The 20,067-nt window shown below is 39.2% G+C and overlaps 3 protein-coding genes and 1 non-coding gene across 5 annotated transcripts; 3 read left to right on the top strand and 1 right to left on the bottom strand.

Moving 5' to 3' along the window:
- Positions 1 to 2,165: 2,165 nt before the first annotated feature.
- LOC144521481 (uncharacterized) lies at positions 2,166 to 9,781 on the bottom strand. The gene is made up of 9 exons (XM_078256027.1): positions 9,547 to 9,781; positions 9,062 to 9,248; positions 8,796 to 8,935; positions 8,367 to 8,550; positions 7,698 to 8,287; positions 6,292 to 6,415; positions 5,371 to 5,445; positions 4,152 to 4,304; positions 2,166 to 2,911 (listed from the first exon to the last, which is right to left on the bottom strand). Exons 2-9 carry the CDS (start codon positions 9,227 to 9,229, stop codon positions 2,708 to 2,710), a joined length of 1,638 nt encoding a protein of 545 aa, XP_078112153.1. The 5' UTR covers positions 9,230 to 9,248; positions 9,547 to 9,781; the 3' UTR covers positions 2,166 to 2,707.
- A 1,758-nt stretch (positions 9,782 to 11,539) lies between these two features.
- Positions 11,540 to 15,256, top strand: rpl27a (ribosomal protein L27a). The gene is made up of 5 exons (XM_078256554.1): positions 11,540 to 11,657; positions 12,316 to 12,379; positions 12,467 to 12,542; positions 13,549 to 13,723; positions 15,080 to 15,256. Exons 1-5 carry the CDS (start codon positions 11,655 to 11,657, stop codon positions 15,206 to 15,208), a joined length of 447 nt encoding a protein of 148 aa, XP_078112680.1. The 5' UTR covers positions 11,540 to 11,654; the 3' UTR covers positions 15,209 to 15,256.
- On the top strand, positions 12,913 to 13,042 carry LOC144522792 (small nucleolar RNA SNORA3/SNORA45 family). The gene has a single exon (XR_013502447.1). It is a non-coding gene; the product is annotated as a small nucleolar RNA SNORA3/SNORA45 family (small nucleolar RNA).
- A 526-nt stretch (positions 15,257 to 15,782) lies between the features above and the next one.
- Positions 15,783 to 18,637, top strand: akip1 (A kinase (PRKA) interacting protein 1). Of its 2 annotated transcripts, none has more exons than XM_078256552.1 (5): positions 15,783 to 15,975; positions 16,862 to 17,048; positions 17,149 to 17,223; positions 17,304 to 17,423; positions 18,231 to 18,637. In XM_078256552.1, the coding sequence occupies exons 2-5, from the start codon at positions 16,890 to 16,892 to the stop codon at positions 18,378 to 18,380; spliced, it is 504 nt and encodes a 167-aa protein (XP_078112678.1). In that variant the 5' UTR covers positions 15,783 to 15,975; positions 16,862 to 16,889; the 3' UTR covers positions 18,381 to 18,637. The 2 variants fall into 2 exon arrangements, with proteins under 2 accessions (XP_078112678.1, XP_078112679.1); XM_078256553.1 differs by lacking the exon at positions 15,783 to 15,975 and adding an exon at positions 15,999 to 16,152.
- The last annotated feature ends 1,430 nt before the right edge of the window (positions 18,638 to 20,067 follow it).

The raw sequence follows: 20,067 nt of genomic DNA, 5'->3' as shown, positions 1-20,067 counted from the left end.
ATATGTTTATGGCATTTACTCTCCAACTGGGACGTTTTGGGACCGATTGGCAGGGGTTGCTGACGAAGTACACACGGTGACACACTGGTAAGAGCAAATTATGTTTCACCATGTATCCAGCTAATTTAAATAGCTCACATAACACACATAGTTACGGTTTTGTGTGAACAGTTAACTTCATTTCATATGTTATGTGGCGTTTTCTTTTGCGGGGTACAAAAACTATTTTGCAGAGCCACTGTCGCTGCGTCCGGAAGACGATTATGATTGGTTTAAAGAAATGCAAACGACCCAGAGCGTTTTTTTTCTCCTATCCCAGAATATATCCGTGGTGTAGCCAGACCTTATTCCACAGAGCTGTGGAGATAGGTCTGGCAATGGGTAGTCTCGCTTTGCCAGACCATCCACATGCTGCGGAGTAGAGGAGGGTCTGGCTAGTCCACACAGCATTCCAGGATGGGAGAAAAATGTTCTCTGGTTTATGGCATTTCTTTAAACCAATCACAATTGTGAATTGCAAACACCAGATGGAGCCACTGCACAATAGTCGTGCGAGAGAAAACTCAGATTGGACACATAGTGGAGGAGTTAACCATAGTCCTCATAATGCCACCTGAGTTTAAAATTCCAACACAAAAAAAGTGGAAGGAAACGGAAATTTGGCGAAAATACATGCATCTGGCGGAATTTCCAGCTGCATCGGAACAATCCCGGAAGTGGAACGTCAAGGATTTAGACTAGGCAATGGGAGACTAAGTTCAGGGTAAAACAACTAAAGTTAAACAAACTACAAGAGATTGATAACAACAGCGGAGCAGATAAAACAAACTGTGTGTATGTTTGTGTCTTCCTGTGAAGCTCCCCCGACTGAATCCTAACTATAACAAGACATTTAGTCAATGAGGTGAAGCATTTTATTTTAAGCCTTCACGGGGTTTTTACGACATCGCTCTGCACAATGTTTTATTTTGTTTTATTTTTTTATTTATTTATTTATTCGGGACAGTCCACATTAATGAACAATCTAACATTTCTGTACAGACTGTAAATGAGCCAGGTTATAGCATAAATGCTAATTTTCACCTGTAGTCCCGAAAACATTTCACCTAATTATTTTTGCAATTCAGTCTATTAAAACTTCAACATTTGCTGATTTTTATACATTTTTAAAATCCAGAGCTTGTTAAATATAGCGGTACTGCTGTCCACGCGACGCCTAAAATGTGAGGATAACAGGGTTTTTGAGAGTTTTTTTTGTGTGAAAATAATGTGCATTTAGTTGATATTGTTGTAAGGTGATTGATTAAAAGCGTCAGAGTATTGTTGTGCCCAACTCTGCCTCTCCTGTGTGCAGAAACCAGAGAGTGGAAAGGGAAGTAGCAACCTAGATAAGGATCATCTAAATGGAAAAAGAAAAAAGTGCTTAAAAAGTGTCACTGTAATGTCAAACTTTTGACTGTATGTATGTCGAGCCAATATAAAGTCTTAGATACAAACACGCCCCCTGGTGGTGGAGTTGTGGTTTCAGCAAGAGCCTGGAGAAGAGCAAACCAAAAAGAATGTACCTCAAAACCTTCTATATTTTTATTATCAAGCACTTGTCTCATCGTCATTTCAGGGTCAGTGGATTTCTGAGTTTTTACCTCCAGTTTTAGTTTAGTAAGGTATAAGCAGAGATGGCAAAAGTACTCACTTCTCGTACTCAAAGTAGAAGTACAGATACTTGTGTTAAAAAATACTCTGGTAAAAGTAGAAGTACTGATTTAACTTCTTTACTCAAGTAAAAGTAACAAAGTACAGGCTTGGAAATTTACTTAAAGTATAAAAGTAAAAGTAGCCTTGCGAATGACAACCATTTTTTATGCAAAGCTACCTGGACCACACAAATGTTACTAGAGTACAAGCTGAGAAACTGGGACTCCAGGTTAATAAGATTCTGACTAAGTAAGTAACAAAGAGCTTTAGTTACTTAATGCATCTGTTTTGTTTCTCTTTTAGTGACCTATTTATTTATAATATGCACAATGTTACATGTGTTTTGTTTTAAGAGAGAGAGGCAGGGGTTCAGGATAAACACGTTTTATTTCTTCTTTTGGGAAATAATTATTGTAATTCAAATACAAACAAAAATAACTTTAGTAAGTGAATGACCATAAACATCATATACAAGATACCACATATTATACCTACATCACTTATCGCTTATGCTTATGCATCACCTACCTTAGTAGAGTTAACTGAAGTACAATGTAAGTCACATCACACAAATAAAAAGAAACAACGTACAGTATGTCCATTGAAGAAGTCGATTGACCTTTCTAAAAGTTCATGGTTTTCAAACATGTGTAAAAAATAACTAGGAAAATGTTTAATTCACATTCGATGAGATGTTTGTGAGATCTATCAAAAATAATATTTCATTTGCATTTGACGTTTTTTCATTCTAAATCCCTAAACAGTAGCAATCCCTTTGTAAGAAATGTTTCTACCTGAACTTCTGTGAAAATACCTGAAATTTGAAAAAGACTCAACTTGATTAGCTCCCCACAATGTGTTCTAATTCATGAAAAGGTAAAAAAAAAAAAGTTACAAAATGATTGCCACACTTTTCAAAATCAATAAAGAACTTCCAACTCAACATGTTCTCCATCAATTAAAAAGGCTTAAAGGCAACAACATACAACTCTGCATGTATTGTTTAAACTAGTTACAGGCAATATTTTTTCCCACTGAACAAATATCTTCTCTTCCTGTAGTTCTCCTTCCTCTTCCTGCAGAGCCAGCGGAGGCGAGCTCTGTCCGTCCGGTCCTGGCTGGCCGATGGAAACGTCCGGTCGGGAAAAATCTCCTTCAGTTTGCTCAAGAAAAACACCTCCAGGCTTCGACCGGCCTGGCCAACCTCTGAGTCTGGCTGCACAGCAAAAAGAGATAAATGTAAAAATCCCAAATATTAGAGGCTAATTTTATAGTTTAAAGAAAGAAAAGTTGATTTAAAGGCTAGTTAGTCCTACTTAAGTTGATTTATTTCACAGGCCTCCACACCAATGAGGAGCGAGACAGTAATGGAGTTATAGACTGAACTATCTCAACAACTATTTGATAGATTGCCATGAAGTTTGGGACACACATTTGTGGTCTGCAGGTGATAACTCCTTGTGATTTTGGTAATCCTCTGACTTTTAATCTAAAGCCAGTATCACATTATAATTTGAATTTGCCAAATACTTTGGTTTATGACCAAATATCTGCAAAACTAATGACATAAACTGTCTGTAATTTGTGTTAAGTGCTAAACTAAGACTACAGCCACACTACTATGTTTTCATTTTAAGGCGGCGTTTAAAAAAGAAAAATAGATCTCCGTCCACACAAGCGTTTGAGCTCTGTAGCAGAACTAATCTCTGTCCATATTAACACGTCTGACAATCACATGACCATTCGCATACACTTGGCATGCGCGTGCCAGTGTAAACAGGAAGCAGATTGTCTAACGTTACTCTACGGTTGAAAATCATGGATGTGTAAGTTGAAAATACGAAAAATACTTTGGAGAAAGAACAACAATGGGGAAAAGTAAGACCAGGGATTTATTTGCTTGGACAGACGAAGACTGAAAGGTAAGACTATCCTAAGCGATAAGACTGACTGAGGTGCATCGTTGTTTCCAAAAGTCTCTGTTTCTGCCTGTCAAGACTACAACGCAACCCCGGAGTTTTCAAACCAAAACGAGGTCAGCAGTGTTTCGAAATGTCTCCGTTTTAAGGGGCTAGGAAACGCTGGAGTAGTGTGAACGCGAGGCGTAAACGCAGCAAAAGATATTCGTTTTAAACCAAAACTTGGATGTAGCCTAAGATGATGAACATGTTAAACATTTATACCTGCTAAGCATCAGCATGCAGCAATGTTATTGTGAGCATGCTGACATTAGCTCAAAGTACAGTATCACTGTGTCTGAGAACAGCCTCACAAAGCTGCCAGCATGGCTCTTGTAACTGGCAGGTGGACACAACCTGATTGGCAGTCGCTATAATAAAATCAAAGTGGAAAAGTTGCCCAGTTTTCTGCTACATGTGGAACTTATTCCCACAGGTTACAGTGCAGCAATAAATCAATTACACTAGAAATTAGATTAAAGCGGGAAATCCACTCACGTAGTTGAACGTAGCACAGTTTTTAAACATCAGCAGGACGTCATCAACAAACTGCTCAGCAGTGAAGTAGTGGAGAGTGTTGCTCTTGTCCAGTTTCCTGCGGATCACTGACAGGTCGATGGGCCTCTTGATGATCTGGTAGTAGTTTCGGGCCTGGAGCACATTCACAGAGGTTAGAGCTTTGTGGGGGAGATTGTTTTCATTTGAACATAAAGGTTATTTATGAAAGGTAAGTGGAACATTGGACATGTAGAGTACAGTAAACCAGTGTTTTCTCCACTTCACCAACCATTACATACTGCCATCACGTTGTGCCTCAGAGTTTTAGATGAGGCCAGCATCATATGTCTTCTTTTTTATTGCTAAATGATTTAATAGGTTTACCAGGACCTTTTACTTCTTCCCAGGATCGTTTCCTTCTGTCTGCTCCAAAGGTTAGAACTGAACTGGGGGGAAAAGGCGTTTAAGTTTGATGCTCCCTCTACCTGGAACAAGTTACAGAAATCCATGAAACTTAATGAGCTGGTCTCATTGGTCGCTTTTAAGAGGATGTTGATTGACTTGGAGGCAGCCACATCTGGCTGCAGATGTTTTGCCTGATGTGTTTAGGATTGTGGTTGACTTTGAGGGATTTGCTGATTCAGTTGTTTTATGTCTTTAGTGTTTTTGTGTATTTTGTGTTTGTACATACAGTATGTGTGGTTGTACTGCTGCCTGTCTTGGCCAGGACACTCTTGAAAAAGAGATTTTTAATATCAATGAGTCTTTTCCTGTTTAAATAAAGGTAAAATAAAATAAAATAAAAATAAAAATTTGATTTACAGTACTTGGAAGAAGCCATTTATCTGGATAGAAATGAGGTGAATTTGATGTTTGCAACAGAAAGGTTTACATTTATGTGTTGAATGTTCAAAAGAAGATATTGTAATATTTGTTGTATAGCATTTGAAACTTTATATATATACATGTAATGTTGATGTGATGCTGAACAACATCTTTCTGTGTTTTATAATATATTTTTTTATATTTAACCAATGGTGGTTTTATTTAATCCTGGGTTGAGCGCGGTGATTTATAATATCCATTTTTTAACTATACCTTTCTTGAGTGAGGGCTTTCATGTAGTATGACATACATTTGTACACTGATATGTGTTATTCAGTGGTGTCAGGGTGAATTATTTAATGTGATTTCTATAATGTAAATCTGTTGGACTGACCAGGACGCTGACAGGTTCATGGAACGGAGCGCTGAGCGTGTGATAGTACAACAGCAGAGTCAGCTTCTCACACCTCTGCACAGGAAACACACAAACAAACATACACAGTCACTAAAAAACATCTGTTCATCTAATCATAGGCTGATACCATATCAGAGTCTGGGGGGAAAAAAATATTGTTAGTATGTATCGTGATTTATTTTGTGACGATTTTTAAAATCGATTCTTTTCCCTAGAATCGATATTTTGTATTTATTTATTTTTTTACCAATGATTCACCTAAATATTTTCTGTTTATATGATACAGCCGACGGCGATTACATCATCTGTTTCCAGCTAAACAGACCAAAAGCAGAAAATGCAGAAAATACATGTTATGTACTTTTTTTTACAAATGAAATAAATGTCAGACTGACTGACTGACATGTGATGTGCATTCTTCTTAGAAAACAATTCATTTTTAGAAATTTCTCACGATATATTATATCTAGAAGTGTATTTTTCAACTTTTATTTTGTCAAAGAAGGAAAAGGAAAGAAAATCGCAATACTCAATACTATCGAATCGCAATACTTCTAGAATCCCAATAAATGAAAATCGCAATACTAATTGAATCGGCACCCATGTATCGTGAAAGAATCGAATCAGGACAAAAGCATATCGTCCCAGCCCTGACTGTTAGAAAGAAACATTTAAGTGATCTTGCTGCAGTAGAGAAAAACAAAAAACATTTTGTGTTACTCTTTCTCACTTAATGATTCTATAACCACTGGTACATTTAGTGAGTTCTATGACTGTTTGCCCACAAGAAACACATGTTCCTGCTTTCTTTAGGTTGAAACAAAATAAAGAAATTACTACTTTTATAGACAATACTTTACATGTTGTAAGGGTCAAACGGCTTCCCCCCCTGCAGCTCACCCTCTGGTCCTGGTTGCACAGTGTGTATGGAGCTTTGACTCCCCCACAGGAGGGCTTGTTCTCACAGTCGTACGTCTCCACAGGCTCCTGGTTGGTTCTGCACAGCGTGCACACCCAGTCACCTCTGTAGAACACATAGGACCTCCGTTACTTCATAATTTAGAGATTAAAATAATACATTTTCTCTGCAGCATCTATTCTTTACATGGAGTGATGCTTCTGAGATTTACTTTGTATTTTTAAATGATGCCGTTATTGTACCTTTTTATTGTTGTTAACAAATCTAATGAAACGACCAAAACCAAATGAATGCATCTACCATACCGTTATGTTGGCTTGTGTAGTATATTCCTCTTTGCTCATGTTGCTCATTGCACGCTCAGTATTGTCTAAAATAAAATCTAAATAAACATAAAACAACCTTTTATCTTTGTAGGTTTACCTACAATGTTTTTGTGTAATCCTATGTGGAATAGACCAACCGTTTGGCATGAAACAACAATAAAATAATATACCAATTTTAACTTGGACAAGTACTATATCTGGAGAAGGGTTATGCAAATCCACATGTCAACAGCCACAATAACAAACTGAGTGTAAGACAAAAGAACATAATGTCTCCAAGATAAACCTCCATAGATTTACTGTAAATGTGTAAAGGAGACTGTGGTGTCTGGTGGGCTCATTAACAGACAACCACAGAAACTGACAAATAACAGCTTAACAAATATCTTGGGTGGCTGTGGCTCAGGTGTTAGAGCGAGCACGTCGGCAAGTACAGGTAATGAGCACACTTCCTTCTCCTCTCCACATTTCGGAGTGTCTTTGAGCAAGACATTGCACCCTAAATTGCTCCCAATGTGAGTATGAGGAGAGTTCAATGTAAGTTGCCAACCTTAGAGTCAAAACCCCTGAAAGAGTCACAAGTCAAACTAAAATCCAAAATGAACAAGATATGATGATTTCCTGCTGCATCTTTTTAGGTCATTGACTAATCTTTGCTTTTTAATGTGAAATACTAAATAATTACTTCTTCAAGCCTCTATAACGTTATCCCGAGCGGCCGGAGAGCTCAGTTGGTAGAGCGCCCATATATAGAGGTTTACACGTCGACGCAGTGGTCCCGGGTTCGACTCCGACCTGCGGCCCTTTGCTGCATGTCATTCCCCCTCTCTCTCTCCCCTTTCATGTCTTCAGCTGTCCTGTTGAATAAAGACCTAAAAATGCCCAAAAAATTATCTTAAAATGTTATCCTCTCTTTGGTTGAACTGCTGACAACGCAAGTAAATACTGCTTCACTATAAAAAGTCACAAGCAAAAAGAGTTGGGAACCATTGTCCTCAGTCACGGCGAGTGTTTTGATTGTGTATAAAGCAGATAGTACTGGGTGTCCATACAGCACTTACAGTGGGAAGCTGGTGAGCGGAGGTATATGGCAGGCCAAGTGGTAAACTTTAGGGCAGCGGTCGCAGCAGAGCAGCTCTCCTCCGTTCCGACACACGGCACAAAAATCATCACTCTCCATCTCCTCGGCCCCTGGTCCAGGTCCAAGTATCTGGATACATGGGTCTGCCTCCTCCTGTGAGCTACAAATATCAGTTATTTGATCTTCACTGTCGTCTATTTGAACTACCTCACATTTAGTTTCAGCTTCATCCTCCAGCTCCAGGGATCGATCGGCTAGATCTTCTTCTGGTTCCGGATCCAGTTGGATCACAATGGTCTGCTCTGGGTCCGGGTCCAAATAAAATGTCTCTGAATCAGGTTTCCCATCCGGGTCCCATTCATCAGAGTCGGAATCCAACAGGATGTACGGCTGATCTGGATTGGAGTCACAGTCAAATCCTGAGTCCTGCTCTGGTTCTTCGGAGGGGGAGCTGTCGGGACAGTACGGCTCAGTCCAGGAGGTCGGTGTTGTTTCTGGTCGGCTGAGCTCAGACGGAGGCGACACTTCTCTTACCTCCAAAATGTTTGCTTCAGGTTGACTGAATCCATTCTGAAGACAGAGACAAAGGTGTCATAACATGGAGCTCATGTTAAGTGAAAGTTTAACGTGCAGATCTTCACCTTTGTACCTGCTGAGGACGTTCCAAACAGGAAGCGTCATTGCGGAGCTTGGCTTGTGTTTGGCACGGCAGCCGTACCAGAGAGACCACAGGCTGCAGACATGATAAGGACACAGACTGGAACTTCAGGCGCTCCAAGCTCACTACAGGTATGCAGGAATTACCCAGAATCCTTTGGGCCTCTGGGTGAATCCTGTCGACATAATTAAAGACTTGTAGTTAGTGGAAGAAATCCTTTACATTACATTTAAAATGTCCAAATAAGGAGTATTATCCAACACGGAATATCAAAAAAGGAATAGTTCTCATTTAGTACTCATCTACCTCTTGAAAAAAAGCAAATAAGCCTATTTCCCAAAATGTTAAACTATTTATTTGAATACATTTCCACATTGTGTTGCTGGGAGAATATGTTCCCCGCGTTGTCCTTTATTTTACCTTATTCTCTTCAGTAAAGCTGCTACATCTTTCCCAGGTTGTGGTTTTGCAGCTGAAGGAGAGGCTGCTCGGGTCTTTCCGTTGTGGGACCGGTTTGTCTCAGTTTCCATCTCACAGAATCCAGTACTGTAAAGCTTCTCCTTTTTTTAAATAGAAAAAAAGGTTCAATTAAATATCAATAACCCTTTGACAATGTCCTCCTTCCTCTTTAACACTGCTCAATCATGAAACCCTTTATTCTTTAACACCGTCTGTGTCTGTATTACGTGTTCTGCTGGGAGTCTTGGCTCCTCTGCTGTGGTTGTGGGATATGAAACAGTCTCAGATGACATGGCCTCCAGTGGCAGCTGTACTCCACACTTGGCTACCCGTGGCAACAGTGTGGCCTGTCTTTGGGGAAAGTTGCCATGGCGTCTGTGAGGCAGGTGTGCCATCTCGAGGAGAGCGGGCCTCCTGGGGTGAAGAAACAGAAGAGAAAACACAGAAGAAGCTGCTGATTTTGAAATCTCTTGTGTGCTCAGTGTTTAATGGCAAAATGAAAGAATCAAAACAAACAGATAACCCCCAAAGAAGAAGCAGAAGAACCATTTCAAGATTAATTTAACTGCTCATTTTACAAGAAAGCCATATCTCTAAATTAAATGAATGCTGATAACGTGTACAAAAAAGACAGTGAGTACATAACGATTTGTAACAGATCATTAACAACACACAGGAATCAGGTCAAAGTTGCCTCATAATTGTACCTTACCTGAGTGTGAATGTAAGCGATGAAAAAACAAGATGTCTGCTTCAGAAAGCCAGGTGAAAGTGAGCTGAGGATGAGAGGGACGGCACCGCTGTCCAGTGTCAAGGGGGGAACACGGATGATATGATTGGTGGAGAGTTGATCCAACCTCAGCCTCCCCCTGAGTCACTGCAAGCAAGTGTATCCTATTGACTACTGAACTAATCATGTGATGCTATTATTTGTCTTTCACTGTCGCCAGGGGATTCCAGGTATAAAGCATGAAGGAGAAACTGCACCAATGAAGCATCGAACATGAATTTAAGGAGATTCAGCTGGAGGTACAACCAGAGGTCACTCCAGTAAATTCTGACCAATCACGAGTCACAGGCTGTAAAGTTGACTCTTTGAATAACAGACCATGTTGTAAATCAACTTCACTTTAACTCTGTCTGCGGTATCGCCTGATAACCATGATGCAAATTTTCAACTCATTCATGTCTCTATTTTTTATAACCTTCTAGTTGTTATATTACCTTAGACCTAAGTTTACTATACTCCATAGATCCTTTTTAATGTAAAAATATTAATACCACACTGTAAAATACTTGGTTACAAAGAAAAGACTCGCACTTATGTAAAAGTATAACCAGGAAATATACTTAAAGTACTTAATGCAAAAAAAATGTCCCCTGTGACTTTTACACTATTATATATTATATCATTAAATCATTATTACTCTGCATTACTCTGCTTTTATATTAACTGCATTAATATAAAAGCAGGATTTCACTGTTGTAGCCTAGTTAATTGAGAAGAAGCTCAATTATTTTGTGTAGGACTGTCTGCCAGTAATGACTTTTTTCATCAGTTGTAGTGAAGTAATTTCCCTCTGACTTTCCTTTCAACAACAAAACCAATCAAATATTTCACAAATATTTCTGAAAAAACAGGTGGAAAATTTGAGATGAGAATGAGCTAAGCATTACAAACCTTTTCTGCAATGGATAACTTATACTTAGATATACTTTGCAAGTACTCAGATGTTTTGCTACAGAATTAATGTAATAGTACTGGATTTATAGAAGTCACAAAGTACGTCATCAAAATAGAGCAATATGTTCACATCATTTAACAAAACCAAAAATAAAGAATAATTCAGTGATTTACTTCAGGGAAATTCCCTCACAGACTTCATGGAGTCAGATACTAACAAGCCCCAGAAAACCTATGGGGCACAGATGGAAACTTGTATTTTCCTCAGTCTGAAAGGGAAGAAACAAGTTTAAGATAACAGAGTTCTCTCCCTTTAACCGGTGCAAAGATAAACTCCAGGCTGTGCTGTTGAATTGTGATTTGACTATCAATTCAAAGTATAAATCAACACTGACAGTGTCTGAGTTAAATTCTGTATACAGTACCACAGTGATGTGCCTGATGATGCCAAAAATGCAAAACGCCCAACTTGTTTCCATCACAGCTGACCGTTTCTGCTCATAATCATAAAAGACACACAAATACAATCCAGGTTAGGTTTGACTGTGCAATTACATTTTCTAGTAAATAATGCATCTATATGTGCACCACTGAACATTTTACGTTTTACTTCCAGTGAATAAAAGTCATATTTGTTTCTGTTTGATAAGAAGTATGATGGAGTGAATGTATGTTTATGCTTATGAGTCAGTGAGAAGCTGAAACAAATAGCACGTGGGCTTTGTCACTGCTGTGTAGAAATATTAGACATACTATGTTACAAGTAAAAAGTATGCATTCATAACTTTACTCAAGTAAAAGTTCAAGTATTAAAATATACTAAAAGTAGGCTACCAAAAGTAAAAGTAGGCCTATTATGCAGAATGGACCATTTCAGAAGTAGCATGAAATGGCAATACTCATTGTAGGCTACAAGTGCCTCAAAATTGTACTTTAGCACAGTACGTGAGTAAATGTAGGCCTGCTAGTTACATCCCACCACAGCTGTCAGGAAACTGTATTTGGCTATAAATTAATTTCTGTCGCCCATCACTGGGCGTCGCTGTGGATTTCTTTGCACTTTGTTACCAGTAGCCAAATCTCGCACAAAACCGCGTGGTTTACAAATCCCGTTCCTCTTTCAACTCGCCTCCAAGATGGTAGGTGCTATCATGTATCCCTGTGCATTGAAATGTTGTTAAATCTATGCCCATCCTTGTTCATTTGTACAGCAAACTATCATCTTATGACCGTTTACAGTACAGCTGTCTCCTATGGTCATTTGCTGGATGTTTTTTCCCGTGATTTATTAACTTTAAGGGAATTTGTGAGCGGTTTGCAGTGTGAGAGCTGTGCTTTCCTGGGCCCACGGTCGTAGCCGTCAGCCAGCATATTCTGTCTGTACTCACATGTTTTAACCGCGTACACAAAACCACTGTAGTCTTCATAAATGTGACAATGGTGGCCCCGGTTTTTAAAATGCAGAAGTGCCCCAGAGTAACGTGCTAAGTCTGCCGTTAAATGCATTTGAATTATCATTAGCTTCCTAGAATGCTAGGCAGCATGAAAGCAGCTACTAGGCGGTGTGTTTAAGCTTCTAGTCCTACTTCGTTTTAAGAAAAACTTCCTGCGAATATGTTTTAGTGTGAATTGTTGTTGCCTGGTCATAGTTGGCAGGCTGCGAAGACTGTTACTACATACAAGTAGCTAACGTGAGAGACCATTTGGCTAATTTAGCAAGAAAGCTAACTCCACTGTCTATGATAGGACTTGCTATATTTTCTTACGTTAACGTTATATTAAAATCTGTCTTGTTAGCCCACCAAGAAGACCAAGACCAGGAAGCTCCGAGGACACGTCAGCCACGGACATGGTCGCATTGGTGAGTTTTAACCTGTTTTTAAAGGTGATTTCAATAGTTTGCCACTGTACATGTACAAGTTAACAAATAACTTGTCTACCTTCACAGGCAAACACAGAAAGCATCCTGGAGGTCGTGGTAATGCTGGTGGTATGCATCACCACAGAATCAACTTCGACAAATAGTAAGTTCTGCATGGCATGAGATTCTTGTGATGTGTTTAGGGGTCCAGACAGTATGTCAACGGGCTGGGATTAACGTGTGTGTGCGCGCGCGTGTGCGTGCATGCACAAAACAAGTGTATATGCTCATTCATGTTTACAAATACACTGGCATGGTCATTTCCAAGTTTCAGTTTATAGTTATGAGGTCATTAGCCTAGCAGCAGTACCGGTATTGCTAATAGCAATTGCAAATTCATTAATTTGCTTTATCAGTCATTAAAGGCAGCGGTATGTTGATCTGCAATGCTTTCTGACATATGTTTATCTACAGTTTTCCTTAAGCCTGATAGTGTTGTTGTATCTGTTCAGTCACCTGTTGAGATTAATGTCGTAGAGACTAGAGTCTCACCTTGACATAATTCATTGTCTTGGTGTGCTAGAGTCCTCTTAGAGTGAAGACTGGTCCTATTCACCGACTGGCTCTTTTGTAGGCCAGTCAACCACATGGGCAGTTACAGATTGTTAGAACTCACTGATTACTCATGCTGTGTTGACATAAATTATAATTGGGAGAGATGTTTTAGAAATATGATGCACACTTTAAAAGTGACGTGTTTCTTTATAAACTGACTTTGGTTCATTTGGAACACTTTGCAATAATGTTTTATTGGAAATTAAATGGGGTTGCACATTAATGTGTTTTAATAATGTTATGTATAATGTGCTAAATTTTTAAAGTGGGAATTAAGTAGTCCGATTGTTAGACTGTTGTTTTGAGCACAAATGCTGTCTTTAGGTTTGCATTTAGATTATGCTCAGAACAGGAATATTTTTTTCCACCATTTGTTGACTATTTTGGTAAATCTATCTAGAGAGATTAACAAGAGCAGCAACGACTTTAAAATAGATCCCTTGCCTAAGTGTTAACCTGTATACAGCTGCCAACCATTTTCCAGTTATGTCCTAGATCCACTATGGATAGACAGCGGTTTACCTTTTGTCTCTCCTCCCTGTGTGTCTCCTCAGCCATCCGGGGTACTTTGGTAAGGTGGGTATGAGACATTACCACCTGAAGAGAAACACAACCCACTGCCCCACCATCAACCTGGACAAGCTGTGGACGCTGGTGAGCGAGCAAACCAGGGTCAACTATGGCAAGAAGCCAGACGGACCTGCACCCATCATTGATGCTGTGCGCGCTGTAAGTATTGACATTTTTTTGGCATGGCTTAAAACTGTAATGTAACATGGTTAAGCTAGATGTAACTCTAGATGTAGTTGTAACGTGTGTGTGTGTGTGTGTGTGTGTGTGTGTGTGTGTGTGCACGCGCTGTAGAAAAAAACAAGACATTGAGTTTTAGTTGCAGATAGCTTACTCATTGCAGCTATTTCTCAACCAGCCAGCCCCAGTGCCTGCAAACAGCATCTCGGAAGTCCTCACAGTGGGGTAGCTTAGTTTTTAGATAAAAGAATTTTAAAAAAGACAGCTTTGAGGTTGCTGAAGTTGTTACTTTCTATGGATGATGATGTTTCCCTGATTCTAGTCTTTAAGCTCAGCAAGGCTTAATGTATAAAATACCTCTCTGTACTGTTGTCAGTGTTCTCATCACTGACGTGTGTCAAGTGTATTTCCAAAGTTGGCTTTGTTAAATGTGAAATCTTCCAATTTTGATACACACAGGAACGCCTGACACAAAGTGAACGTTTTGCTAAAGAAATTTTGTGCTATAATTTAAACGTGCACAAACTTTATGCCTTTGATACTAGAGCTGCAACAATTAATCATTTAATTGATTAGTTGTCAAGTCTTAAATTAATCGCCAACTATTTTTAATCGATTAGTCGGTTTGAGTAATTTAAGACTAACGTCAATTCTCTGATCCCAGCCTCTTCAGTGTGAATATGTTCTAGTTTCTTCTCTCCTCTGTGACCGTAAACTGATTATCTTTTGAGTTGTGGGGAAAAAACAAGACATTTGAGGACGTCATCTTGGGCTTTTGGGAAACACTGATCCACATTTTTCACCGTTTTCTGACATTTTAGAGACCAAACAACTAACGAGGAAAAAAAATCAACAGGTCAATCGACTATGAAAATAATTAGTTAATTGCAGCCCTACTTGATACTTTTGTGACCAAACTGTCATCTTCTGCCACTGTCTGTAATCAGTCTGCACATTTCAGGTCATACTGAAATGGGTTGCAAACTACAAGAAAGGGAACAATAACTGAGTTCACACTTTGAAGTAAAATTGCTAACAAATGCAAACGGGAGATAACAGTAATATTTCACCAACCTATTCAGCTGTGTGAAAGAAATTGCTGAACATTTCTGTGGATGAAGATTTGTAGATTGTGTTAAAGTACCCTTCTAATGGGAGGATCTTAACTGTTTTGTGTGCGTTGTACATATATTGGCATTGCATGTTAACACCACTGTTAATGTGCTGCTGGATAATATGGGCTTTGTTATCCTGTTAAGGGAAATTTTGTGGAATTCTGTCAAAATCTGACTATCTGATTGACTAATATAAATTTTTTTATTTTTTTCTTCACAGGGCTACTACAAAGTTCTGGGCAAAGGCAAGCTGCCCAAGCAGCCTGTGATCGTCAAGGCCAAGTTCTTCAGCCGACGGGCTGAGGAGAAGATCAAGGAAGTGGGAGGAGCCTGTGTGCTGATGGCATAATGCTCCTGTCATTGTTTTTGCAGAAATAAACTGTATAAATGGAAACTGCTTGTTTGTCATGTCTGATTTAAATGCCGCCATACATGGCAGATACACTGACTACAGGTTACCTTGGTCAAGGCGTTCATCACATTGGATATAAAGTATTGTCTTGGGTCAATGAGTCACCTCAGGGGCTGCAGCCCTCAAAATGTAAATTTGAAAATGTTTTGAATGTTTGAAACCTAGAAGATGTATTGCTACAGCAACGGGTTAAACGAAGTCAAACACTGAAAAGTGATGGCAATTGGTTAGAGTGGCAACTGAACAGGGAAACGGAACATAGTTTTAGAATACTGAAGATGTAAAGCTATCCAGGATTTTACAAGACTCATTGGATACAAATAAACAATCTATATTTAGTACATGGGTATGATTTTCTTATTTCATGGCCCACAGATCGGAGAGTGTTTAGGATGAGCACAGATGACGTAGTATACTTTAAAAAAAAAAAAAAAAAATAGTGTCTGAAAGGCATTGGAAATGAAAATTGATGTTTGCATTCTAAATGAAGGGGGGCGGGGTTTAACATGCAGGATTTCCTGTCCTGTCAGTTGAAAACCGCAGCACGGTCGAGGCTGTGTGAGACCGTAACTTCGCAAGCTAAATCAGGAGAAATGTGAACACTACATGCCGCGAACTGAACGAAGAAGGACTCTTCCTCTGCAGGCTTGTATTTATGCGTGTGTTTACTTGCTGACCCGCCCAGCTCTCCGTGCGTTGAACAGGTAAACACGTAAATAATCTCTTCACCCGAGATCTGTTGACAGCGCGTAGAACACTTCAAGTTGTGACGTATCCAATAGAACGTCGAATTGTTTGACGTTTCGGTGTGTTAGTTCATAGATATATCTATGGTGTTAGTTGAGCCAGCGAAGCCAACTGTTGACTGTTTAAAAGAGAAAGTAAGTAGCCTACTGATACAAGTAACATCTTTCCGCTTTCGTTTCTAATATGGCCCAGTGGGGCGATAATCTTCACGCATGCGCCCAGCTGCGTTCACTTGTGCTATGTACAAAATGTATAATTGTTCGTGTTTAATTGTTATAATTTCGATAGAGCTTCCAAGCCACCGTGATTGGAGAAGCTTTCTAGAATAAAGTCGCTCATCATTTTTTTAAAGAATTAAACCAGCACTTTGACGGTGTTCGTTAATATTTCACTCATGGTATAGGCCTAGCCTATTTCTAATTTATTTGTCTTGATATCAAATAAGGGTTGCAAATATTGTTATCAGTTCCCTATTACAGCCTGCAATCTGCCCATTACTTCCTCAATTAAACGATTAATGTGGTTTTAAAATGTTCCAAATGTTGTTGTCCATCTGAGGTTATGCCTTCCAAAGGATAAATGTTTTATCCGAAATATATTCAGTTTGACATCATGAAAGACTAACAAAAAAAGCTGAAGTTTTGGCATGTTTGCTTTAAAAAAAAAAAGAAGTGAATTATACTGTTAACTGTCTGTCAATCAAGTAATCACTTTAGTTCTATATTATAATAGTAGAAAAGACAAGTATATTTGGAATTTAACTATAGTCTCAATGTGTGTACTGTGAGCTAAAAGAAAAGGAAGGTGGCTGAGGTCTGTTTGCTTGTTTCTCCACTCCACCAGGTAAAGGGCACCGGAGTTTGACCTGTTCATGGCAAGCCAAGCATGGCTGGAGTCTTCTCTGCGGCGCTCTGCCAGTCTGGGACTTGAGGTGCTGGAGCGGGCCTCCAGGCGGAGTGTAGACTGGACAAGCACTGGAGCATCCCAGAGCCCCACTACTACAGATGAAGACTCACAAATACCTGTCAAGGTGCCGGCATGTTTTCTGTATATTGACCCCATCGTGAATAAAATTTGGGTCTTGACTTGACTCGCTGTGTTTCAATTCCCTTGCTTTTGACATTTTGCAGAGAACGCACACAGAGCCTGATGATGTCTTTGCAACCATTGCAGAGTTCATGGCACAGACGACTCATCAGTGCAAGGTCAGTGGTCATTTGCCTGCACCTGTTTGCTTTCAGCTTGGACCTGAAAGACTAAAATGAGAATATTCTCTGTGCTGCAGATGTTTTATGAGTCTGACTGTTGCACTGAGCCCACTGACACTGAGAGAAGCCATGTGTCCAGGTTCCACTCACGGCCAGCTGTTGGGATGACAACACCTGCACACTCAGCCAGGAAACATGTAAGGGCTCAACACAACCAATTAACAAGAGTCTGCTGCTTTTTCTTTGAGTCATATCAAGCTTTCATCTGCCAAATGTGATTTTTGATAATTGGGAAGCAGAAAAGATCCTAAAAACCAACGCAGAGGAACAGAGCCTTGTCAATGTATCACGTTACTATGGCTAATGTGTTAGCAAACAGCTCGCAGGTGACCGAGACATCCTATTTAACTTGTAATGCAATTTCAATATTCACTGGCTTTTTAGACTTATTTTCGACCTGCAAGTCCTGAGAAAAATATTGTGTTATTTAGCTTGCTTAATATTCAAATTGTTTACTTCAGCTCTGCCATTGTTTTGCACCAGGGGGTTGAAAACCCTCGGCTTGTGTAATCCGCTGAAAGCTGCAAAAAGCTAGTAAGTGTTGATTTTTTTTTTTTTTTAGAGGGAATGCTACTAGCAGCACTTTTCTAGCGCATTCTAGGATGTATCTTTGAATCAGTTGACTGTGATAGGCAAACCCCTATCAATAAAGCATCCAAAAACTTGTTTTTAGTAAAATGTCCTTAAATAGAACTGTGATTCTTACAACACACATTCATAGCAGTAAAATAAGTCCACAACATTTTTCTTGAAAAAACTCAAATGATATATATATATATATATATATATATATATATATATATATATATATATATATATATGTTTTTATTTTTTCATTTGAGTTGAACCCACTGCTTCCACTCCCCAAGCTTTGTTGGTTGCTGCTTGGAACAAAAAGTAAAAAAAAAAAAATCTTTTTAAAATTCAAGCCTCTCTCTCTTCAGGGTCGTGCGTCAGCAGCAAGTGAAGATTTCGTGATCGAGGTTTCACCGGGGACGTACGCTATCACTGCCAGCATGCCGGAGTTCGAGCAGCAGACCCAGCTGGTCAGCGTCAAAGCTGGAGAGAGTATCAACCTCACGTTCAATCTCTGACCCCTCGCTCTTAACATAAATACCAAAACTGACCAATGCTAATGCTATTTGTGTGTGTTTATTGCCTGTTTTTACACAGCTGTGTTATGCATTGTTATGCTATCAAAATGTTTTATTCGCTGCACATTGAGAAGCCATATTTTATTGTATTTTATTATGTGGACCATGTTTCCTAGAACATCATGCTCTTTACTATATTTTTTTACCTGCACTAATGCCACAACATTGTATAAAAATAAATTATTTTTTTTAATCAATTTGTGGTTTAACTTTATTTTATCTTTTATGTGTAAACAGAAGTAGCATTGCTGCAGGAGAAAGGCTGCAGTGCCGCTGGTGGTCGAGGTTTGAAGTTGTACGTTCCAAAAACATCCCTGATGTTCGCTCTTCTTCCTTTAGCAACAGGAAGTGACTGAAACAGAGAGCTGTGATTGGGCGAGGCACTGATCTGTGGGACAGAGAAGCTGGACCTCACAGGTTGTGATGTCCTCCTCGGCACTAAAGTCCCTGCAGGTCAAAAAAGAAATGTATCAACATGACCAGATCTGAAAACCTTATTAATATTGTTCTAAATCTTCAATCAAATGTACATCATATTGTAGTATCTATTACAGTATCAATAACATGTCAAATATACAGTATTAGTTCACACTTAAATTGCAGTGAGATTTATTCTGATAATCCACATTACTGGCACACTGACCACATGTCCTCCTCACAGCCACTGGACTTTGTGGACTGTTGTGTCTGTCAGATAATTAATAGTCTTGCATTGCCAGACCTTCCTCCACGTGCTGCGGAGGAGGGTCTGACTAGTCCACACAGCATTCTGGTATGGGAGAAAAACATGCTCTGGTTTATTGGCATTTCTTTAAACCAATCACAATCGTCAAAGCCACGGTGCCGCTGCAAAATAGCCTCAGGAAGGAACTTGTTTTGGTGGAACATGTGTACGTTCAAAGGTTGTTTTAGTCGTGCAACAGGAAACTCCGATTGGACAGATAGTCTAGCTAGCTGTCTGGATTTACCCTGCAGAGATCTGAGGAGCAGTTAACCATAGTCCTCATAAATCCACCGCAGTTTAAAATCGCAGAAGGTGACGGACAACAGGCTGAAAAGAGGGACATCCTGCGGAATTTCGGGTGGCACCGGAGCAATCCCAGAAGTGGAACGTTGTGGATATAGACTAGATAATCAATAACCCTGTTTATGGTTCTCAAACTTTTTCTGAATAATGTACCCCCTTTGAAATATTTTTCAGCCAAGTACCTCCTGAACAGCACAAAACATTTTTGGTAGAAAAAAGCCTATATAAAGAGGTACAACGCTGTTGTTTAAGCAAAAAAAACAACAACTCCTAACTGAATAACACATAAATGCTAGCCTACATTTCAAATGTTTGGAATCCATCACTAAATTCATTCGTTATGGTTTGATTGTATTAGGAAGTATGCATTAAAAAATATGACATGCCCTCTGCAATACTACAAAGTTCCCCCATTTGAGAAACAACAACTGGTTTATTGCATCATAAATTAATTTAAGTGGCACCTCAATTTGCAATTACACAATAAAATAGGTTTGACTTAATGTTGCCTTCAAAAGAACATGCATGGTAAAAGATTAGAAATTTTAGAAATTAATGTCTGTGAATGTAATGTGAACTATATGACCTTAAACATGAGTT

The sequence above is a fragment of the Sander vitreus genome, chromosome 8 (assembly GCF_031162955.1).
Source record: "Sander vitreus isolate 19-12246 chromosome 8, sanVit1, whole genome shotgun sequence".
In the NCBI taxonomy this organism is placed as follows: Eukaryota; Metazoa; Chordata; class Actinopteri; order Perciformes; family Percidae; genus Sander; species Sander vitreus.
The sequence above is the reverse complement of the archived record's forward strand: the minus strand, read 5'-3'. Positions and strand labels throughout refer to the sequence as shown.

What these genes read in the sequence shown, in the direction of transcription:
- LOC144521481 (XM_078256027.1), bottom strand. Translation starts at nt 9,229, where the DNA reads ATGGCACACCTGCCTCACAGACGCCATGGCAACTTTCCCCAAAGACAG. An exon ending in CAAGACTCCCAGCAGAACAC is followed by an intron (nt 8,936 to 9,061) that starts GTAATACAGACA and finishes ATTTAAAAAAAG; the next exon opens with GAGAAGCTTTACAGTACTGG. An exon ending in ACTGTGCTACGTTCAACTAC is followed by an intron (nt 2,912 to 4,151) that starts GTGAGTGGATTT and finishes TTTGCTGTGCAG; the next exon opens with CCAGACTCAGAGGTTGGCCA.
- rpl27a (XM_078256554.1), top strand. An exon ending in AGAATCAACTTCGACAAATA is followed by an intron (nt 12,543 to 13,548) that starts GTAAGTTCTGCA and finishes GTGTCTCCTCAG; the next exon opens with CCATCCGGGGTACTTTGGTA. An exon ending in TCATTGATGCTGTGCGCGCT is followed by an intron (nt 13,724 to 15,079) that starts GTAAGTATTGAC and finishes TTTTCTTCACAG; the next exon opens with GGCTACTACAAAGTTCTGGG.
- akip1 (XM_078256552.1), top strand. Translation starts at nt 16,890, where the DNA reads ATGGCAAGCCAAGCATGGCTGGAGTCTTCTCTGCGGCGCTCTGCCAGT. An exon ending in ACTCACAAATACCTGTCAAG is followed by an intron (nt 17,049 to 17,148) that starts GTGCCGGCATGT and finishes GACATTTTGCAG; the next exon opens with AGAACGCACACAGAGCCTGA. An exon ending in CACACTCAGCCAGGAAACAT is followed by an intron (nt 17,424 to 18,230) that starts GTAAGGGCTCAA and finishes CTCTCTCTTCAG; the next exon opens with GGTCGTGCGTCAGCAGCAAG.